This window comes from Saccopteryx leptura, chromosome 4, assembly GCF_036850995.1.
Source record: "Saccopteryx leptura isolate mSacLep1 chromosome 4, mSacLep1_pri_phased_curated, whole genome shotgun sequence".
NCBI classification, from domain to species: Eukaryota; Metazoa; Chordata; class Mammalia; order Chiroptera; family Emballonuridae; genus Saccopteryx; species Saccopteryx leptura.
This window is the reverse complement of record NC_089506.1, coordinates 17,138,451-17,156,902: the sequence shown is the minus strand read 5'-3', so window position 1 is coordinate 17,156,902 and position 18,452 is coordinate 17,138,451. Positions and strand designations below refer to the sequence as shown.

At 40.4% G+C, this 18,452-nt stretch overlaps 1 protein-coding gene and 1 pseudogene across 1 annotated transcript; both read right to left on the bottom strand.

Annotated features, from left to right (window-relative positions):
• Nucleotides 1–729: 729 nt before the first annotated feature.
• Nucleotides 730–17,109, bottom strand: LOC136402640 (protein FRG1). The gene is made up of 9 exons (XM_066380217.1): nucleotides 16,262–17,109; nucleotides 11,269–11,339; nucleotides 9,218–9,343; nucleotides 8,404–8,461; nucleotides 7,247–7,361; nucleotides 4,726–4,830; nucleotides 3,481–3,572; nucleotides 2,865–2,975; nucleotides 730–818 (listed from the first exon to the last, which is right to left on the bottom strand). Exons 1-9 carry the CDS (start codon nucleotides 16,786–16,788, stop codon nucleotides 782–784), a joined length of 1,242 nt encoding a protein of 413 aa, XP_066236314.1. The 5' UTR covers nucleotides 16,789–17,109; the 3' UTR covers nucleotides 730–781.
• On the bottom strand, nucleotides 14,234–15,035 carry LOC136404051 (protein FAM133B pseudogene; annotated as a pseudogene).
• Nucleotides 17,110–18,452: the final 1,343 nt, after the last annotated feature.

The following is an 18,452-nucleotide window of genomic DNA, read 5'->3' as shown; positions in this document are numbered from 1 at the left end:
CCTCCCAGCCCGCCACGGGGATGGGAGCACTCCGCAGATCTCGTGCTCAGTGTCTGCCTCTCCTCTGGAGCCCCTCCCAGCCCGCCACGGGGATGGGAGCACTCCGCAGATCTCGTGCTCAGTGTCTGCCTCTCCTCAGGAGTCCCTCCCAGCCCGCCACGGGGATGGGAGCACTCCGCAGATCTCGTGCTCAGTGTCTGACACGGGGATGGGAGCACTCCGCAGATCTCGTGCTCAGTGTCTGCCTCTCCTCTGGAGCCCCTCCCAGCCCGCCACGGGGATGGGAGCACTCCGCAGATCTCCGAGGTGGCTGACCTGTCCTAAGCAGGGAGTCCCCAACTCTGCTCTTACCTTCTGTTCTGAGCCTACTTGCTTTTTTGGTCGTTTCCTGTTCCCATTGCGCTGCATGATTTGTCTCTCTGCCCAGCACCGCTGTTCTGGTATTCGGCTTGTGTGTGACTTGGGCATTACCGAAGAGGTAGAATCAAAGCCCGGTTGTACTGACTGCATATACGTATTATATCAAGTACAGTAAAGACCTGAGAGCAGGAAGCTGGATTCCAGGAGCTGCAAACCACCTCGGGTTTTACACAGCAGCACCTCGTCTTTATGACAGGGAATCGGAGGAAAAAATATTCCGTGGCTCTTTCAGTGTGCGCTCTAAATTTCATTTCCATGTGAAACACTGCAGTTAATTCCACAATGACCCAAGAACTCTGCAAAAACACATCCACTGATTATTTTATTCAGAAAAAAAGAAGAGGAGACACAGAAATCCAGGTCATTTGCAGTATCTATCAGCTTTCAATTTGGCTCTCCTGGTTAAAAAGACAAATGATAAAAATTAATCTATGTAAAACATTCCATGTATAGGCAACTGCTACTAAATATAAACTCATGCTTAGAAATTATGTTCTCAATTTTGGTTATTAAATTACCACACCACTTATATTAAAATATTTTAATTAAAATTTTACTTTAAAATTTTATGTTTCATACTAAACGGATTCTGTTCTTATGCAAGTCTTTCCCTAATCTTTAACAAATGTGTCTAAGGCCTTTTGCAAACACAATAGCAATTTTAATCACCTCTGATTTTAAGTGTGCCCTAAACTTCTATTGAACAATGTGTATTTTCATAAGTGATCAAAGTTACAGGACACAGACCTTACTGAATTTCTTCGGAGCCCATCACATGATTATTTTTATATCCCATACTTGATTTCTTAGAATTAGATAGCAGATGCTAATTTGCTCAGAGGAAAGAAGTTCCTACATCATTTACTGACTTCAGGTATAACTCGATCAACTACAGTAGTTAACAGCAAATAGAAAATATACTGTCTTTATCAAGTAATATAAAGAAATGTCTTAAGAGTAGTTTTGCAACACAGAACTTCAATAAATGGCAGGAAACTAGCAAATTCTCTTTTAATCTGGAGCCTCTTTGATTTTAGTGGTTAAGCTCAAAGTTAAACTTCTCTAGTCATTTTTAGTGTTGTAAATACAGGGCATTACTTACCTATGTAGGAATAGTAATAAATATATACATACATATTTTAATTAATATTTAAGTGAGAGGAGGGGAGATAGACTCCTGCATGCACCCTGACCAGGATCCACCCAGCAACCCCATCTGGAGCTGATGCTCTGCCCATCTGGCGTCATGCTCCCAATTGAGCTATTTTTAGCACCCGAGGTGGAGGCTCCATTGAGCCACCTTAGCGCCCAGGGCCAATGTGCTTGAATCAATTGAGCCATGGCTGCGGGAGGAGAAAAGAGACAGAGAGAGAGAGAAGGAGGAGGGGGAAGGGTGGAGAAGCAGATGGTTGCTTATCCTGTGTGCCCTAACCAAGAATCGAACCCAGGACATCCACCCGCTAGGCCTGTGATGGTGAACCTTTTTATAAAAACCGCCTACTTTTGCAGTGCTGGTCAACCCGGTCGCCATCATGGCGCTAGGCTGACACTAACACTGATCCAACGCCAGGACCAGTAAATATTAATAATGTGCTATGATACATATCCTGCACACATCTGAATTCAACTTAATAAAAGTGCTTCAATTTCACTTATTTAATTTTATATTTAGTAATTTTTTTTTTTTCCCATTTTTCTGAAGCTAGAAACAGGGAGAGACAGTCAGACAGACTCCCGCATGCGCCCGACTGGGATCCACCCGGCACGCCCACCAGGGGCGACGCTATGCCCAGCAGGGGGCGATGCTCTGCCCCTCCGGGGCGTCGCTATGTTGCGACCAGAGCCACTCTAGCGCCTGGGGCAGAGGCCAAGGAGCCATCCCCAGCGCCCGGGCCATCTTTGCTCCAATGGAGCCTTGGCTGCGGGAGGGGAGGGGAGAGACAGAGAGGAAAGCGCGGCGGAGGGGTGGAGAAGCAGATGGGCGCTTCTCCTGTGTGCCCTGGCCGGGAATCGAACCCGGGTCCTCCGCACGCTAGGCTGACGCTCTACCACTGAGCCAACCGGCCAGGGCTATATTTAGTAATTTTTAAACTGAACTATTTTTAGGAACCCATGCCACTCTAACAGAACTGATTTTGAAATTAGTCAAATGACTCCATCTAGCCTGCTTTTAACAGTTATAAAAAAATGTTGGTAAATAAATTTATGATGTAATTTTAGTGATACCTGAACATCTTACAAAATATATAAGAACTTGAAATCTGGCTATATTTAGATAGTTTTTCTTGGTGATCTTTTCCAGGCTTATGGAGTCCTTTTTAGGTAATATTACCATGTTCACAAATTAGAAATAAAGAATAATATTTTGCAAAGTATAGTAATTCAAAAACGACACTTCTACTGAGTCCTTAATCATTGTTGGAAATAAGTAAAAATATACCTACCTGTCCAGAAGTGTTTCATGCAAAAATCCATCTTTCCGGGCCTTTTTAAGAGCTTTACTGTCTTCTTTACTTATTTTAAGTTTGTGGTCTTGGAAGCTCTGAAATTTCTTTCTGTTGAGAAAATGTATTTGTTGAAAAATATCTTAAACTTTTGGTTATACATGATTACTTACGAACTTAAAATATTTTAAAGTTTTTCATTTATTTAAAAGAACCTAATTGTATTTCTTTAATAACATACAGCTTTCAACTACAGATGCTCCTAGCGCCCCACCCCCCAGAGGGCAGCTCACTCAGCCTCACTTGCACTCGGGATGCTGGCTGGGGCCCACCGTGACTGGCTGTGAAGCAGTGTTTGCTTGGCACTCTGTTCTGACAGGTTACAGCCATTCCATTAATTAATATGGAGAGGAGGTGAAGCCAAGTGACTTCAGCGTTGAAAGTTAGCAGAAAACTAGGAAAACTGAAATACTGAGAAACAGAAAAGCCTCAGCTCAGGGCTTTGTCCCAGAGTTTCTATGATGCTGCCTCTTCCTGTCCTTCAGGTAGTTTATTTTAGGTGCCTTGAGAAGCACTCTACTCTCAAATCGGCAGGTCTGAAAATAAACATACATACACATAATTGATTTCACACTGTTTAACATTTCCTTTGTCTTCTTCTGGAATATCATCTTTTTTCTTAGTTTCTCTTTCAGCACAGGATCGAATCTGGATATTGGAGATGAGACCCAGTAAGTTACACAATTCTCTGCTCCTTTCCCACTTATTACACAAGAACACTTTAGGTGACTTCTTACGCAAAAGAAGAAAACAATGAACTGAGCAGTTAGATTCAGAAAGACAGGTTCTAGGTATTGTTTATATTTATAAATAGAATTTATATAAATCATTGCTTTTATATGTTTCTCAAGAGCCCTTGTATCAGAAACACTAAAGAAAAAATTATTTGAAAAACATTTTACAGATTAGTTCCTGCTGAACAATTAGGCAACAATTTAAATGATTTAATTTTGGCTTCAAAGTAAACATAGTAAGACTGAATTATCCTGGGTAGATAGTACACTGCTCACAAAGATGAGGGGACCAGGGAATGTGTAGACACTCCAGTACTTCCAGCCTTTTGTACAGTGCATTTTCACCAACGAAATACAAGTTGGTTTTGCATCTCATTTACATAATCAAACAACTTTCTTTGACTTCTTGTTTGCTTTTCCGATGTTCTTGTTTAATAAAAAAAAAAAAAAAATCAAATGCTTCTTTTTTTATCTTCATGTTCATTTTGAAATATCCCCTAATATTTGTGAGCAATATATTTATATTTACTGTATAATAATAAAAGCTTAAGATAGTAGCTATTTTACTTTGCATAGGCAAAACTTTTAAGGTAACACAATTAGTTTTTACCTAACTGGAATCCGCCCCTCTTCAATATCCTTATCGCCTCTTAAGTTTTGACTGATATTTACTATCACATGCCACAAATTAATGGATACAGATACAATAGGATCTAAGTTTTAGATGAAAATTATTTGAGACTCTGGTGGAAAAAATGCCATTTTAGAAAACTTTGGAAGATACTCAGAAATTTCTAATTTTTGTGCTAATATTTTTCAAAGTAAAAACAATATGATAAAACTATTATGAGAATCAAGAACATTTAAAAAGTAAAATTAAATATACGACATGGAATCTGACACCAAGCACTACTGACACTTGACATTTATAAGGATTATCACCACTTAAGGAAAGGCACCCCCATTTCGAATCTTTAAAGAGATAGAAAATGATTTTCAACATTTTAAAGAGAGGCAGTACACATATATGTGACATGTATTCGTCTATGGAACAAGGTCATGAATACCTTTATCATTTCTTCTTCTCCTGCTGTTTTACTTTTTGCTTCTATATCGCCTGCTTCATTGCATCTGATAAAGCAGCTATTTGAGGCCAGTAAAGCCATTTTTCCCTTGAGAAAATAACAAAAAAATAGTTATAGGAATAACTGCAAAAGAATTCTTAAATCCTGAGACTAAATTAGTTCCCCTCACTGCCATTACTCTAAAAGTAATCAGGAAAAAAATTCAGAAAAAACATGGAAAATAAACATAGAAAACTAAAATCACCTACAATCTAATTATTCAAAGACAACAATGAAATTTTTTGGATATTCTATTAGTAGGACTAAATTCTAACTACATGAAATAGAATTGTTTCCTTTGCTCTAAAAGATCTATTGAGGACATGGCTAAGTTAGTTTCGCCTAAAAAAGGAAACAGCTTTAACAACAATAAAAATTATATAATGCACAATAATTTACTTAAATATTGGGTTTTAAGTAAAATTTTTCTCTTTAATTAGAAAATATAAGACTATATTGTGTAAAAGCTGGCCTTTGGATTTATTGCTCAGAACTTTAAGAATCAATGTCTGAGAGACTTTTGTGTGTAGAAAGAAATATTTACATTATTTTTAATTGTTTAATACTCAATGTTTTATCTAATTCTGATAAACAAAACTTTAAAAATTGATTTTCTTGGTTAATTCAATTTCCTTACATATAAAAGGTTTAATCATAACTTGAATGTAGTCGATTCTTTTGGAAAACTGAATACCTTAAACATCAGACAAAATATTCATAAATATAACTATAAAAATGTATTCATAAAGCTGTGTCATAACCAATTACTGCATCTAAGTGCTAACAGCATGGATCTGTTTCACTTCTTTACTCGAGGTGGTAACGACTGGGTCTGGATGACCCTCGCTGAGTTTGGATACGGCTGTGTAGTCCAAGGTGACCTAAACATGACTGCTGACCTTTCAGTCACTTTGCAATCAAGTTTTACCTAATGTCACATCAGGGACTTTTAAGTCTTTAAAAAAAATTTTTTTTATTTTTCTAAAGTGAGAAGCAGGGAAGCAGGGAGACAGATTCCCACAGGTGCCCAACCGGGATCCACCCAGCAAGCCCACTAGGGGGCAATGCTCTGCCCATCTGGGGCGTTGCTCTGTTGCAACTGGAGCCATTCTAGCACCTGAGGCAGTGGCCATAGAACCATCCTCAGTGCCCAGACCAACTTTGCTCCCATGGAGCCTCGGCTGCAGGTGGGGAAAGAGAGAGAGAGAAAGGAGAGGGGGAGGGGTGGAGAAGCAGGTGGGTGCTTCTCCTGTGTGCCCTGGCTGGGAACCAAACCCAGGACTTCCACACACCAGGCCAACGCTCTATCGCTGAGGCAATTGGCCAGGGCCTCTCTTTACATTTAAATTTTAAAAACTTAATGTCTTTTGCCTGACCAGTGGTGGCACAGTGGTAAGTGTCGGCCTGGTACGCTGAGGACCAGGTTGAAACCCCAAGGTCACTGGCTTCAGCATGAGCTCACCTGGCTTGAGCGTTGGCTTGCTGGCTTGAACACAGGGTCACCAACATGACCCCAAGGTGGCTGGCTTGAGCAAGAGGTCACTGGATCAGCTTGCGCACCCCCCAACCCCTCGTCAAGGCACATAGAGGAAGCAATCAGTGAACAACTAAAGAGATGCAACTGTGAATCTCATCTCTTTCCCCTCTTAGCTCTCAAAAACAAGAAAAAACTTCATGTCTTTCCCCAAAATAAAAGTGACATGAACTTTCCTAAAGTGAAATGAACTTCCCTAAAGTTCTTCATGAGTGGTAGAATCAGACTCATCATCTGACTTTCTGATATAATAGCCTTTCCTGTTGATATAATTTTTATTACAAGCATCTCACTATACTGGTAGTATCATCTATAAGGGCGGCAACCCATGAGTAGTTCATGAAATCAACTTAGTGGGTCCTGGCCGGTACTGGAAAAAAAGTAAAAAGACACAGGAACAGAGGTAAAACAGAGAACATCAGAGTGCAAACATGAAGCTAGTACTGTTACGTACAGCTGTGTCTCACTCATACTGCTGTGTGTACTAGGCTGCAACGTGCCACAGACATGTCTTCTCACTGGACTGGAGGGAAAAAGTCAGTGACCCAGTCTTACCCCAGGGCAGGAGGGAAGGAGTCTAAGTAACTATCTCTTTTGGGGGGGGATGCCTGGTTAATTATCATCTTGGAAACGTGTTGCTGGAGGCTACATTTTTGGACAGTGTAGTTCTAGATATACAACTTTATATTTTGCTTTTTATCACAAGGATTATATCTTATATAGTGAACATTTAAAAAATTCATTATTCTTCAAATATACTACTTTAATGGATACATAATGTTCTTTTATACATGTATTAAGATTTATTTTCTCTGCTATTGTAAGTAGTGCTGCTGGTATCTTTCTCTACATAAAATTGCTGCTGATTTATCCTTAGAAGAGAGCCCTTCCGTTGGCAAGAAGCTTTTTGTAAACAGTAATAGTACTCACATCTTGAAAGACTGGTTCCCATTGTTCTCTTGGTCCGATCGCATCTGAACGCCCAACAACAAGTCCATCTGAATTTATACCAAGGTATTTCCCATAGCCAGATTTTAGGGCGATTCTTCAGATTAATAATAAAGATAAATGGTAAAAAATGAGAGGAAAATAATTAAATATGCAACATAAAAAACAATATGTATGTATATATGTGTATGTACATAAAAACTCAGCCATAGTTCAATATATCCAAACCCACGTGTACGTGTGACAGTGGCTGCCACACTGGCCAGTGTGGCTCTGTGTGTCCAATTTCATGTTCTGCCTTTTACTGTAAGCATTAAAAGTGTGTGTTTACTGATTCTGCTGCTGCTGCTTTTGTTCTTTAAAAGTCGTTCAGCACACTTATTGGCCATTCAGAGAAAGTATAGAAATAATCATCTTAACATTGTTTTTTTAAAAAAAGAGATTTCTAAGTGTTTAGATTACCAATCCCATGATGCCAGGGGACTGACTTTATAGGTTAATAATATAATACAAATCATTATCATCTTGATATAGCCAATTACTAGAACCCTAAAACTCAATTTCTTTATCTACTACACAAAGCATTCTGTACTTTTGCATCATGGTAATTAGAAATGTTGGCTTATTAAATGATTGTAAAAGTGTTCTTTTGGTCTTTATGACTATGTGGCAATCTCTGCTGGTTTCAACATTTTCCTTTCTCCTGCCCTCCTCTCTGTCTCTTCGTTCTAACCAGTGAGTGCAAGTATCACAGCGACAGCAGGCAGGATTTGTCCTGTGTTTGTCACAGCATCGTTCCAATCTGTATGTTATTGGGTCTGCGATATTATTTCTCATTTCTTCCAGCATAGTATTATCTATTGCTAGGAATTGTAATATGTATATGCATTTTTTCTGGGGCTTTCTCTTTTAAAGACTGTAATTGAAAATGTAATTTAATAATACCTAAATATCAATTGGATATAGAAATAGTTTTATATTTTGTTAAGTATCACAAAATATACTTTCCAAAAGTATTGTTTTGCTTTTTAAATCAAAATTACTCTATGGGCTCAAGTTAGCTACATACTAAAGTTTTTTAATGAATAAAATTAAATTTAAAATAATAGCTTACCAATTCCAGTTCAACTCCAGCTTACCTGGAATCAGACAGTTTGACAGCTGTAAACTGCTCCGGAGGGCTAGGGCCCTCGTCAACTACACAGAAAGACATTTTGAATTAACTTTGATATTCGTTATAAATATAAGATAATCTTCAGTTTTAAAAAATCTAGTTTTTCTTTCAAAATTAAATATAAGAACATTACATTATGATACAATAATTGCATTCACATTACCAAGGCCTATTTTATCTTATAACCGAGTGTTAAATCTTTTTCTTTTCCCCCATAGTGTTGGTTTTACATACTTAACACAGGTCAGCATGACACTTGAGTCACTTCCAATATATTTTCTCTGTGTTTTAAAATGCAGTCAGTCCACAGACAAACCATTTCATATTAAAAAAACTAAATGCTTTAATTATCAAGTGCTGGCCACTCAGACCACAGACACTGCCTTTATCTTCTGATTCCTCCCTGAGTCAGTGCTTCCCCTGATGGGGTGAAAGGGCACAAGCGGACAGGTGGTCTGCAACGTCCCGGGGGAGAGGTTCTGCCAAAGGCCTGCAGACCGGTGACGCAGCCAGATTTCCCTTTCCTTTCCACACGATTTCAATTATCCAATACTCCTTTGGAAATATGAGGAATGCTTTCAAATTTTATTTTAGAAAAGGGAGTTGCCAATAATTGGTAAATAATGAGGAAAGAAAAAAGTGGAAGAGTCCAATGCGGTAGGTCGACTCCTCTGGAAGACATGTACTTGGGATTACTCAGATACTGGCCCCCGGGAACGACAGCAGCAAAGTGTCCACTTCCAGCGGCCTTTCCCTTTCCTCACGCCCCAGACACAGACCTTCTTTATGCGGGGCTCCCAGTGTGAACAGTCCGTTGTCCAGTGCGTGGATGTAGGTGCCTTTATCCATCTCAATCGCTATGGTTCCCGAAATTTCACCGAAGTTTGTTACTGTCCACCAGATTCCTGAAAAATACCAGTATTTAAAATCTGTATTTTATATTTGACACAAGGCTCTGACTTGTTGGTGCTGTTATAACTTACTTTCTAAAAACTTGATTTTGCTACTGACAGTCCAATATCAAAACCAGGACACTGACAAGGTCAATATACAGAAATCAATTGTATATCTATGTACTAATAGCAACCAATTAAAAAATAACATTTTAAAATGCTGTTTACAGTAAAGTTATGAAATAGTTAAGAATTGAAAAACAACATGGAAGACTGCTACACTAAAAACTGCAAATGGAACAGAGTCCGGAAATAGACCAACTCATACAAAGTCAACTGATTTCTGACAAAGATACCAAAGTTGTTTATCAGGGAAAGGACAATCCATTCAACAGTGATGACAAAACAACTGGGTACAAACCTGGGGAGAAATAAGAACCCTGATCCTACTTCCCACCATACCCCAAATTAGTTTGAGATGGGTCACAGATCTAATGTAAAACCCCCACAGGGAAGCCTGGAAAAAGAAATGCAGAAAAGTATCTGTGTGACCTTGGGGTAAGCAAGGATTCTTAGCCTGGAGAAATAAGGTAGTAGCCATAATAGAAGAAAATTAATTGGGCTTTAAAGAAATTAGAAACTTAATGAATACATGTTCAAAGAATAAAGCAAGTCCTCAAATAACACTGTTTTCTTCAATGATGTTTTGTTATAACGTTGATGAGAAAAGAAATAAACCAGTTCCCAACGGGGCCACTGTCTGAGTGTCTATGTTCCCGTCTTCTACCCACCTAATCTGTGTGGGCTCCTCCCACATCCCAAAGACGGGCACGTGAGGTGAACTGGAGAGTCTCAACTGTCCTGGTCCGAGTGAGTGTGGGACGATGTCTGAGGGTCCCTGTGGTGGAAGGGTGTCCTGCCCAGGACTGGTGTCTGTCTGTGTCCTGGCTGCAGGGACAGGCTCTGGCCACCCGCAACCCTGAACTAGAATGAGCAGATTGGAAAAGAGGGATCTTACTTGTTTATATTTGTCTTTCTTAAATTGATCTATAACTCATATATTTATCTCAATGCTTAATATTAGAAGTATTCTGGGTCTCACTTTAGAAGTTTGGTGATGTTTTTGTGACCATAAATAGGCTGTAGGAAGTTAACTTTTGTTTAGGTCAAGTACAATGAAAGTGGCTTACACCATACAGCATTTCAGTTCAGTTTCTAAGAACCTACTGACAAGCTTGTTGGTTAAGAGTGACTGTAATTGTAAAATACATTTGGTTAAATATTTATATCGGGCCTTGAAAATTATGCACAGAATCTAGACCAGGGGTCCCCAAACTACGGCCCGTGGGCCGCATGTGGCCCCCCGAGGCCATTTATCCAGCCCCTGCTGCACTTCTGGAAGGGGCACCTCTTTCATTGGTGGTCAGTGAGAGGAGCATAGTTCCCATTGAAATACTGGTCAGTTTGTTGATTTAAATTTACTTGTTCTTTATTTTAAATATTGTATTTGTTCCTGTTTTGTTTTTTTTACTTTAAAATAAGATATGTGCAGTGTGCATAGGGATTTGTTCATAGTTTTTTTTTTTTTATAGTCTGGCCCTCCAATGGTCTGAGGGACAGTGAACTGGCCCTCTGCGTAAAAAGTAGGGGGACCCCTGATCTAGACTATTCAATAGTGTAATGGTGTCTATTAAATCAGGAGGTTCCCTCTCTCCTGTGCTTTGTTCTGGTAATGAAGAACAGACATCAGAGACATCTGCTATGACAGAGAATAAAAGACACCTACAACTGTAAATAATACTTGAGCACTTTAAGACAAGTAAGAATAGGACATGCATCCTTCTTTCTTTTTACAACTTATCTCTAACTAGAGAAAGATTTTTAAAGGGATCTCAACCAGTGTTAACTTTTCTCAGAATAAAGTATAGAAAACTTACCAACAATGTCAAGCTGGGTTTCTTCATCATCCTCTCTCTTTCTCTTCTTCTCTTTGCTCTTTTTCTTCTTACTGCAGTAGGTAAGTCATATAGATGCATTTAGATGTGATTTGTACCTTAAATAGCAACATGGACTCCTAGGAGATCTTTTAAGTCATGCATCGATTTATAGATTATTATTTGCATTGATATGCTTCTTCCAGTATTGAGATGCCGCTTCTGACCCTGTATACCCTGTGTTACAGGTAAGAACACAGCCTCTGGAGCCAGTCCGCCTGATTTTAAATCCTGACTCTATCACTTCTTAACTGTGATTTTTGGAAAAAACAAAAACAAAAACAGATTCTTTGAGTCAGTTTCCCCACCTATAAATTAAGGATAACAATTTAACCCAACTCTAAAGGTTATGGTCAAGATTAAGAGTTAATATGCTGCTGGTGAAAATGTAAAATGGTGCAGCTGCATTGAAAATTAGTTTGGGGTTCCTCAAAAAGTTAAACCCAGAGTTACCATATGACCCAGCAATTCTGCTCCTGGGTATATGCCCAAGAGAAACGGAAACACATGTCCACATGATAACTGTAAGAGTGTTCATAGCACTATTATTGACAATAGCCAAAAAGTGGAAAAACCCAAATGTCCGTCTACTGCTGAATGAATAAACAAAATGTTTCTATTTATAACGAGTTACGTTCACAACAGAATGTTATTCAGCTATAAAATGAATGAGTACTGATTCAGGCTACAACATGGATGGACCTTGAGAATACTCTGCTAAGTAGAAGGCAGACACAAATGGCCACATGCTGTATGATAACACTGTGGGAACTATTTGGAATAGGCGGATCCACAGAGACAGAAAGCAGATGAGTGGCTGCGGGGATCTTGGGGTGAGTGAATGCTTGATGCCTACGGGGTTTTTTTTTTATGATGTTGAGAATGTTTTGCAACTAGATAGTGGTGAACTTTGTGAATATACTAAAAAGTCACTAAATTGTACTTTAAAAGGCTGTATTTGTGGTATGTAAATTGTATTGCAGGCCCTGGCTGGTTGGCTCAGTGGTAGAGCGTCGGCCTGGCGTGCGGGGGACCCGGGTTTGATTCCCGGCCAGGGCACATAGGAGAAGCGCCCATTTGCTTCTCCACCCCCCCCCCTCCTTCCTCTCTGTCTCTCTCTTCCCCTCCCGCAGCCAAGGCTCCATTGGAGCAAAGATGGCCTGGGCGCTGGGGATGGCTCCTTGGCCTCTGCCCCAGGCGCTAGAGTGGCTCTGGTCTCGGCAGAGCGACACCCCGGAGGGGTAGAGCATCGCCCCCTGGTGGGCAGAGCATCGCCCATGGTGGGCGTGCCGGGTGGATCCCGGTCGGGCGCATGCGGGAGTCTGACTGTCTCTCCCCGTTTCCAGCTTCAGAAAGAAAAAAAAAAAAATCAGAAAAAAAAAATTGTATTGCAATAATTAAAAAAACCTAGGGGTGATTTAAAAAAGTTAGCATGCAGTGTTTACAACAGTTCTTGGCTGGTAAAAAGTGCTATGTATGTGTTAATTATGACCAGTCGTTTTGATAATTAAGATGCATCTGTTTGCATTTTTTTAAGTTTAACTTGTCATTAATTTTTTATGAATATACAAACTTTTAAAATGTTATATTTACTAAGATTCAGGCAAGAGCTTTATGTAACAAGACAGCACACCAGGTCTGCCACTTGACTTGCATATGGTCTCAGCTTCAATATGACGCTGTTACAAACCAAGCCAAAACAACCTAATCAAACCAAAAATCTGCTTTTCACATGCTTAAATATTTGGGCACGCATGCCATTGAATGCAGTAAGGAGTTTAAGATAGCAAGAATAAAAAGTTAATAAAAGCTAAACATTACAGCCTAAACGAAATCCATACAAAAAATAGCTATCACTGGTTACATCAAATCTTCCTGACTAGTTAAAACTTAACAGTATAAAACATGCAATTTAGAATCTTTAGCTATCAAGTTCAAAAAGTACTAGTGTCTACTTGAAATGACTCCTTTCAAAAGCCAAAGTGTAGTCAAAATTAATTGAAATGTTATAACACATGCTACCACTAAAAATCATTCAGTATTATCAAAGTGGAGGTAACTCTCAGAGCTTCTGGGTCTCTCTTGTGCTGCAGAAGGCTGTTTCTCTGGTTCACTCAAAGCAGCACATGATCGACTCCAAGGACGCTCAGGAAGCGCAGGACCACCATGCCCAGCTCTGACCTCCCCACGAAGCATGGCTACTATGTCTGCAAACATCGGATGTGAAAATAAAAGGCACGCTGTTCTGCCGGCTAAAGAAATAGCAAACCAACCCCCACCCCTAAAAGCTCCTTCCCCAGGTAAATAAAAGTATACAAGGGGAAAACTTTTATTTTATTTTTTTATTTTAAAAAATTTTTTCTTTTTATTAATTTTTAGAGAGAGAGAGAGAGAGAGAGAGAGAGAGAGAGAGAAGGGGGAGGAGCAGGAAGCATCAACTCCCATATGTGCCTTGACCAGGCAAGCCCAGGGTTTTGAACCAGCAACCTCAGCGTTCCAGGTCGACGCTTTATCCACTGTGCCACCACAGGTCAGGCTACAAGGGGAAAACTTTTAAATAAACTTATCTACAGTGTAAGGATTTTGAAATATCAATGTAATCCCTACTTCAAAAATGTTAACTAGTCATCTGGTCATTTCTGTTTACGTCTTAATGATGTATCTAAGTTCAATTTCTGTTGATTTATCATTAGGCACTTCTGGTAAAAAATACAAACTTTATTCCCAACTATAAAGCACTAGCCATGACTGCAGTGTATTCTCTCCCAGAGTTACTGAGCAACAGAAGAGAAAAAGATGGATGTTCTAGCAGCAGGCAACGATTAGGGCCCTTTCACACAGCAGCATCTGAGTTGCTACTGAAAGTCCAGAATAACTCCAGAAACAACAAAGTTCCTGCATTTTAGTAAATAGGTCATTATTTTCACAGTTGAGATCTCCTCAGACATTGTACTTTCTTTACAAGAGAATCTTGATTTTTCCTAACGTCATGGTGAGTCAGGACTTGAACTAGCAGCCTTCTTTTTCTTTTTGTTACTGTGTTTCTTATGCTTCTTTTTCTTTTTTGTTTTTTCAGTTGCTTTTCCCTGTCTTCACTGCTTTTCTTCTTCTTTGCTCGCACCCCCTCAATACAATCGGACTCTGACAAGGACTCAGATGATAAATGTTTATCTTCAGGATACATCTTTCTCTTTTTGCTGAGTCCTTTAATATCCTTTTCTTTCTCAACTACATCCTTTGACTTCTTTTACTCTTTTGTCCTTACTGTCTGATGCAGTCTCTGACATGGAGCTGTCAGAAGATTTATGCGAATAGTTCTTTTTCTTTTTTCCTTGTTTCTTATCCTCAGCTTCAGAATCTGAAAAACTGCTGGAAGAATCAGCTTGATGAAGAAGATGAATACCTACCAGATTTCTTCTTTTCTTTTTTCTTTCTCGGTCTTTCTTCGGACGAGCTCTCACTTCCACTTAATAATTTCTCCCTGTGTTTTTCTAGTTCTTTCTTCCAGTTCTCATCATTTTTTCTTCAAATTCAGCCAATGCCTTGGAGCCTTTCTTTTTCTTTTCTAGTTGTTCTTTCACTTCTTCCCAGGTAGGCCTTGGTTGATTCAGATAATCTTGGATCGTTGGTCTGGAAGACTGGACTGGACCCCTTGATCTGGCCATTGCTACTGGGTTCACACAGGCCACGCGGTTGTCCCGCTTGCCCATGGTGCCGGACTGAGCCACAGTCAGACGCCGAGGGAGACCAGGTTCCTGTTTGCATTTTCATCATAAAGTACTGATCGGAAGCTAACTCCTCCTCCCTGGACAGTAACAGTTTCAGACTTACTCAGACTTAATTCTGGCAGTAGCTTCAGCTTGCTTCTTAACACTTCCACTCCATCTCACCCCAGAGTTCCCAAAACTAAGGTGACCAATCATCCTCCTTTAGGGAGGACAGTTCTTCTTTTGTAAGTTCTGTCCTCCCTTGAAAAGTGTCCTCCTACATGTCCTCTTTTTTGATATTGGAAGACTAATCTGTAAATGTCCATAATCGATCGATGCAGAGTCGATCCATTGTGTGTGATGTGATGTATTTGTATCTGAATGAGTAATTTTTTCTTACAATTATTAAAAATTAATAAGCATGTAAGCATAATTATAATATAAAATATTACAAATGTTTTATTATGCATTTATATTATAGTATTATTGTTGCAATGAATAAAATGTTTATTTATGATATTGTTTTCTTAAATTTACTTTTGTCCTCCTTTTCATTGTAAAAAAGTTGGTCACCTTACCAAAACTCTGGTTATCACTGAGACCAGGAGGGAATGAGCAAAGAGGTAGGGACACCAGTGACCAGATACCTATTAAAAATCTTAATCGCCACTACAAACTCCTTGCATCTGAGGCTCTACCTATTCACCGCACATGTTATCTTGTTTAGTCCTCATAACAATCATCTTAGAGCATCACTAATTCCCGCTTAATGAGTAAATGGGAGCTCAGAAAAGATCACCGAACTTGCCGCAAATGACAAACTTGGTAACTGGCGGAGTCCAGACCCGAGCCCAAACCCTATCAAAATCCACATCTGCATATTGCGTTGAAAACTCATCAAGAATTTTTTTAGGGTGGAGGCAATGGTTAAAATAATCATCCCTAATACAGGAAGTTATGACCTATGTCGCCAGACTAATATGGAGGTGTTGGGGGGGGGGGGGAACCACCCAAACTTGAGACCCCAGGGCTCTCGGTCCGCTCTGCGGTCCGCGCCGTCCTCCCCGCTCCGCGCAGGCGCAGTGCCGAGTCACCGCCCGCCTCCCCGGGGCAGGCCCGCCTGGGAGCCGGAAGGGCCGCAGTCCCGGCCCCCGCCACGCCCGCCGGGGTCGTGGGCGGGGCTGGCGAGAGGAGAGAGAAAGGGCTTCGGTGCAAACTGCAGGTCTTACCTCTTGGCCTTGGTTCCCTTGAGCACGAGTTTGGTGGACTTCACGTAGGAGTATTCGGCCATGGTTCTGGTGGCGCTTGTGCAGGAAGGTGGGAGCTGATCAGGATGATACCGGGACGGAGCAGGGACGGACGACGGCGGCACAAAACCGGAGACGGAGCACTGCCCGCTGGAAGCGCGCACACGGTTGGCAGCGAAGTCTGCAGAATCCCTGGTCTTCTCCACCTGAATACCGAGTCCCAGACAAAGCCCTACTTCCTGTTTACTCTCCCGGGCTACGGCAGCGACAGAGGGTCTAAATATGTCACCGCTTGTTCGCTCTGTCTGGGAACGCCCCAATGTTTCGGAAGCCCGGGGAGACGCGCCCTCTGGCGGTCGCAGCGGGTATAACCGCCGCGGTTGGCACCTCGAGCCCCTTTGGGATAGATGAATGTGCTTCAGAGTCTGCTGAGGAGGAGGCGACCATGCGATGGATCTGATTGGAGAGAAGGTGCACTGCTCCTGAGCCCCCGGTGCAGTCGGGAGCATTATCGGGCGTGGACTTGACAAAACGTTTCGATTCCGTAAACGTTCATTGTAGTGTTTTAACTAGGGAGACTGGAGTGATGTACTACAGGAAACAATTAGGGAATTAAATAAAAGATAAACGTCAAAATCCGAGCTACAGATTTTATTTATTGATTTTACAGAGAGAAGAGAGAGAGAGGAATGGGGAGCCAGAAATATCAACTTATAGTTGCTTCACTTTAGTTGTTCATTGCTTGTGGTATGTGCTTTGACCAGGCAAGCGCAGGGTTTCGAACCCACGACCTCAGCGTCCCAGGTCACTGCTCTATTCACTGCACCACTACAGTCCAGGCAATTTTATATATCTTTTCAATAAACCAGCTTGTAGTTTTTTTGTTTGTTTTTGTTGGATGTTTTTTTTTTTTACAGAGACAGAGACAGAGAGTCAGAGAGAGGGATAGATAGGGACAGACAGACAGGAACGGAGAGAGATAAGCATCAATCATTAGTTTTTCGTTGTGACACCTTAGTAACCCCTTGCTGGAGCCAGCAACCTTGGGTCCAAGCTGGTGAGCTTTTGCTCAAACCAGATGAGCCCGTGCTAAGCTGGCGACCTCGGGGTCTCGAACCTGGGTCCTCCGCATCCCAGTCCGACGCTCTATCCACTGCGCCACCCCCTGGTCAGGCAACCGGCTCTTAGTTTTGTTGATATTTTCTAATGCTTTTTTTTCTGGTCTTTGCTTCATTTATTTCTACTCTGATCTTTGCTATTTCGTTCTAACTTTGGGCTTAATTTGTTCTTTTAATAGTTTCTTGAGGTATGAAGTTAGGTTCTTTACTTGAGCTATTTTCCTAATGTATGCATTTATCATTGTAAACTTCCCTTTCGTGACTGCCCTTGCTGCCTCCCATAGGTTTCGGTATGTCGTGTTTCCATTTTTTGTGCTTTTCAAGATGTTTTAAAATTTCCCTCTTTACTTCTTTTTTGACTCTTGTTGGTAGTTTAGAAATGTGTTAAGCTCCATGAGTTTGTGAATTTTGCAGATTTCCTTCTGTATTTATTGCTAGTTTCATACCCTCATTGTCAGAAAGTATAGTTTTCTTCAATATCTTTAGGTTTGCTAAGACTTGTTTTGGTGACTTATCATTTTATCTGTCCTGGAGAATATTCCACGTGCTTGAGAAGAATGTGTATTCCACTGCTGCTGAATGGATGGAATGTTCTATATCTATCTGTTAGGTTGGTCCAAAGTATAGCTCAAGACCAATGTTTGTGTGTGGGTTTTTGGGGTGGTCCCCCAAGCTGCTGAGGAATCCTTGAGTGTGAGAAAGGGGAATCAGGTGGCAGTGTCCAAAAGTTGTATTCACTATTTCAAAAATCTCAACAAATTATGCATTTTTACTAGATGAAACTGCACAGATATAAAATGTATAGCTGTTTATTTCTATCCAGAATTAAGTCAACATAGTAATCAGAATCTCTAGGCATAGCCTTATATATCTTTGATTAAGTCAAAATAAAATAGGAAACAAAAATATTACATAGTCAAGATACCTTTTAAAAAATGTTTCAAAACATGGAATAGAGGAGAAGTTAACTGAAAATAATCCTCAGTGGTAAAAGGTTTGGAACTACTGATTTTGTAAATGGTTCACAGTGACCAAGATCTATATATACACAGCCA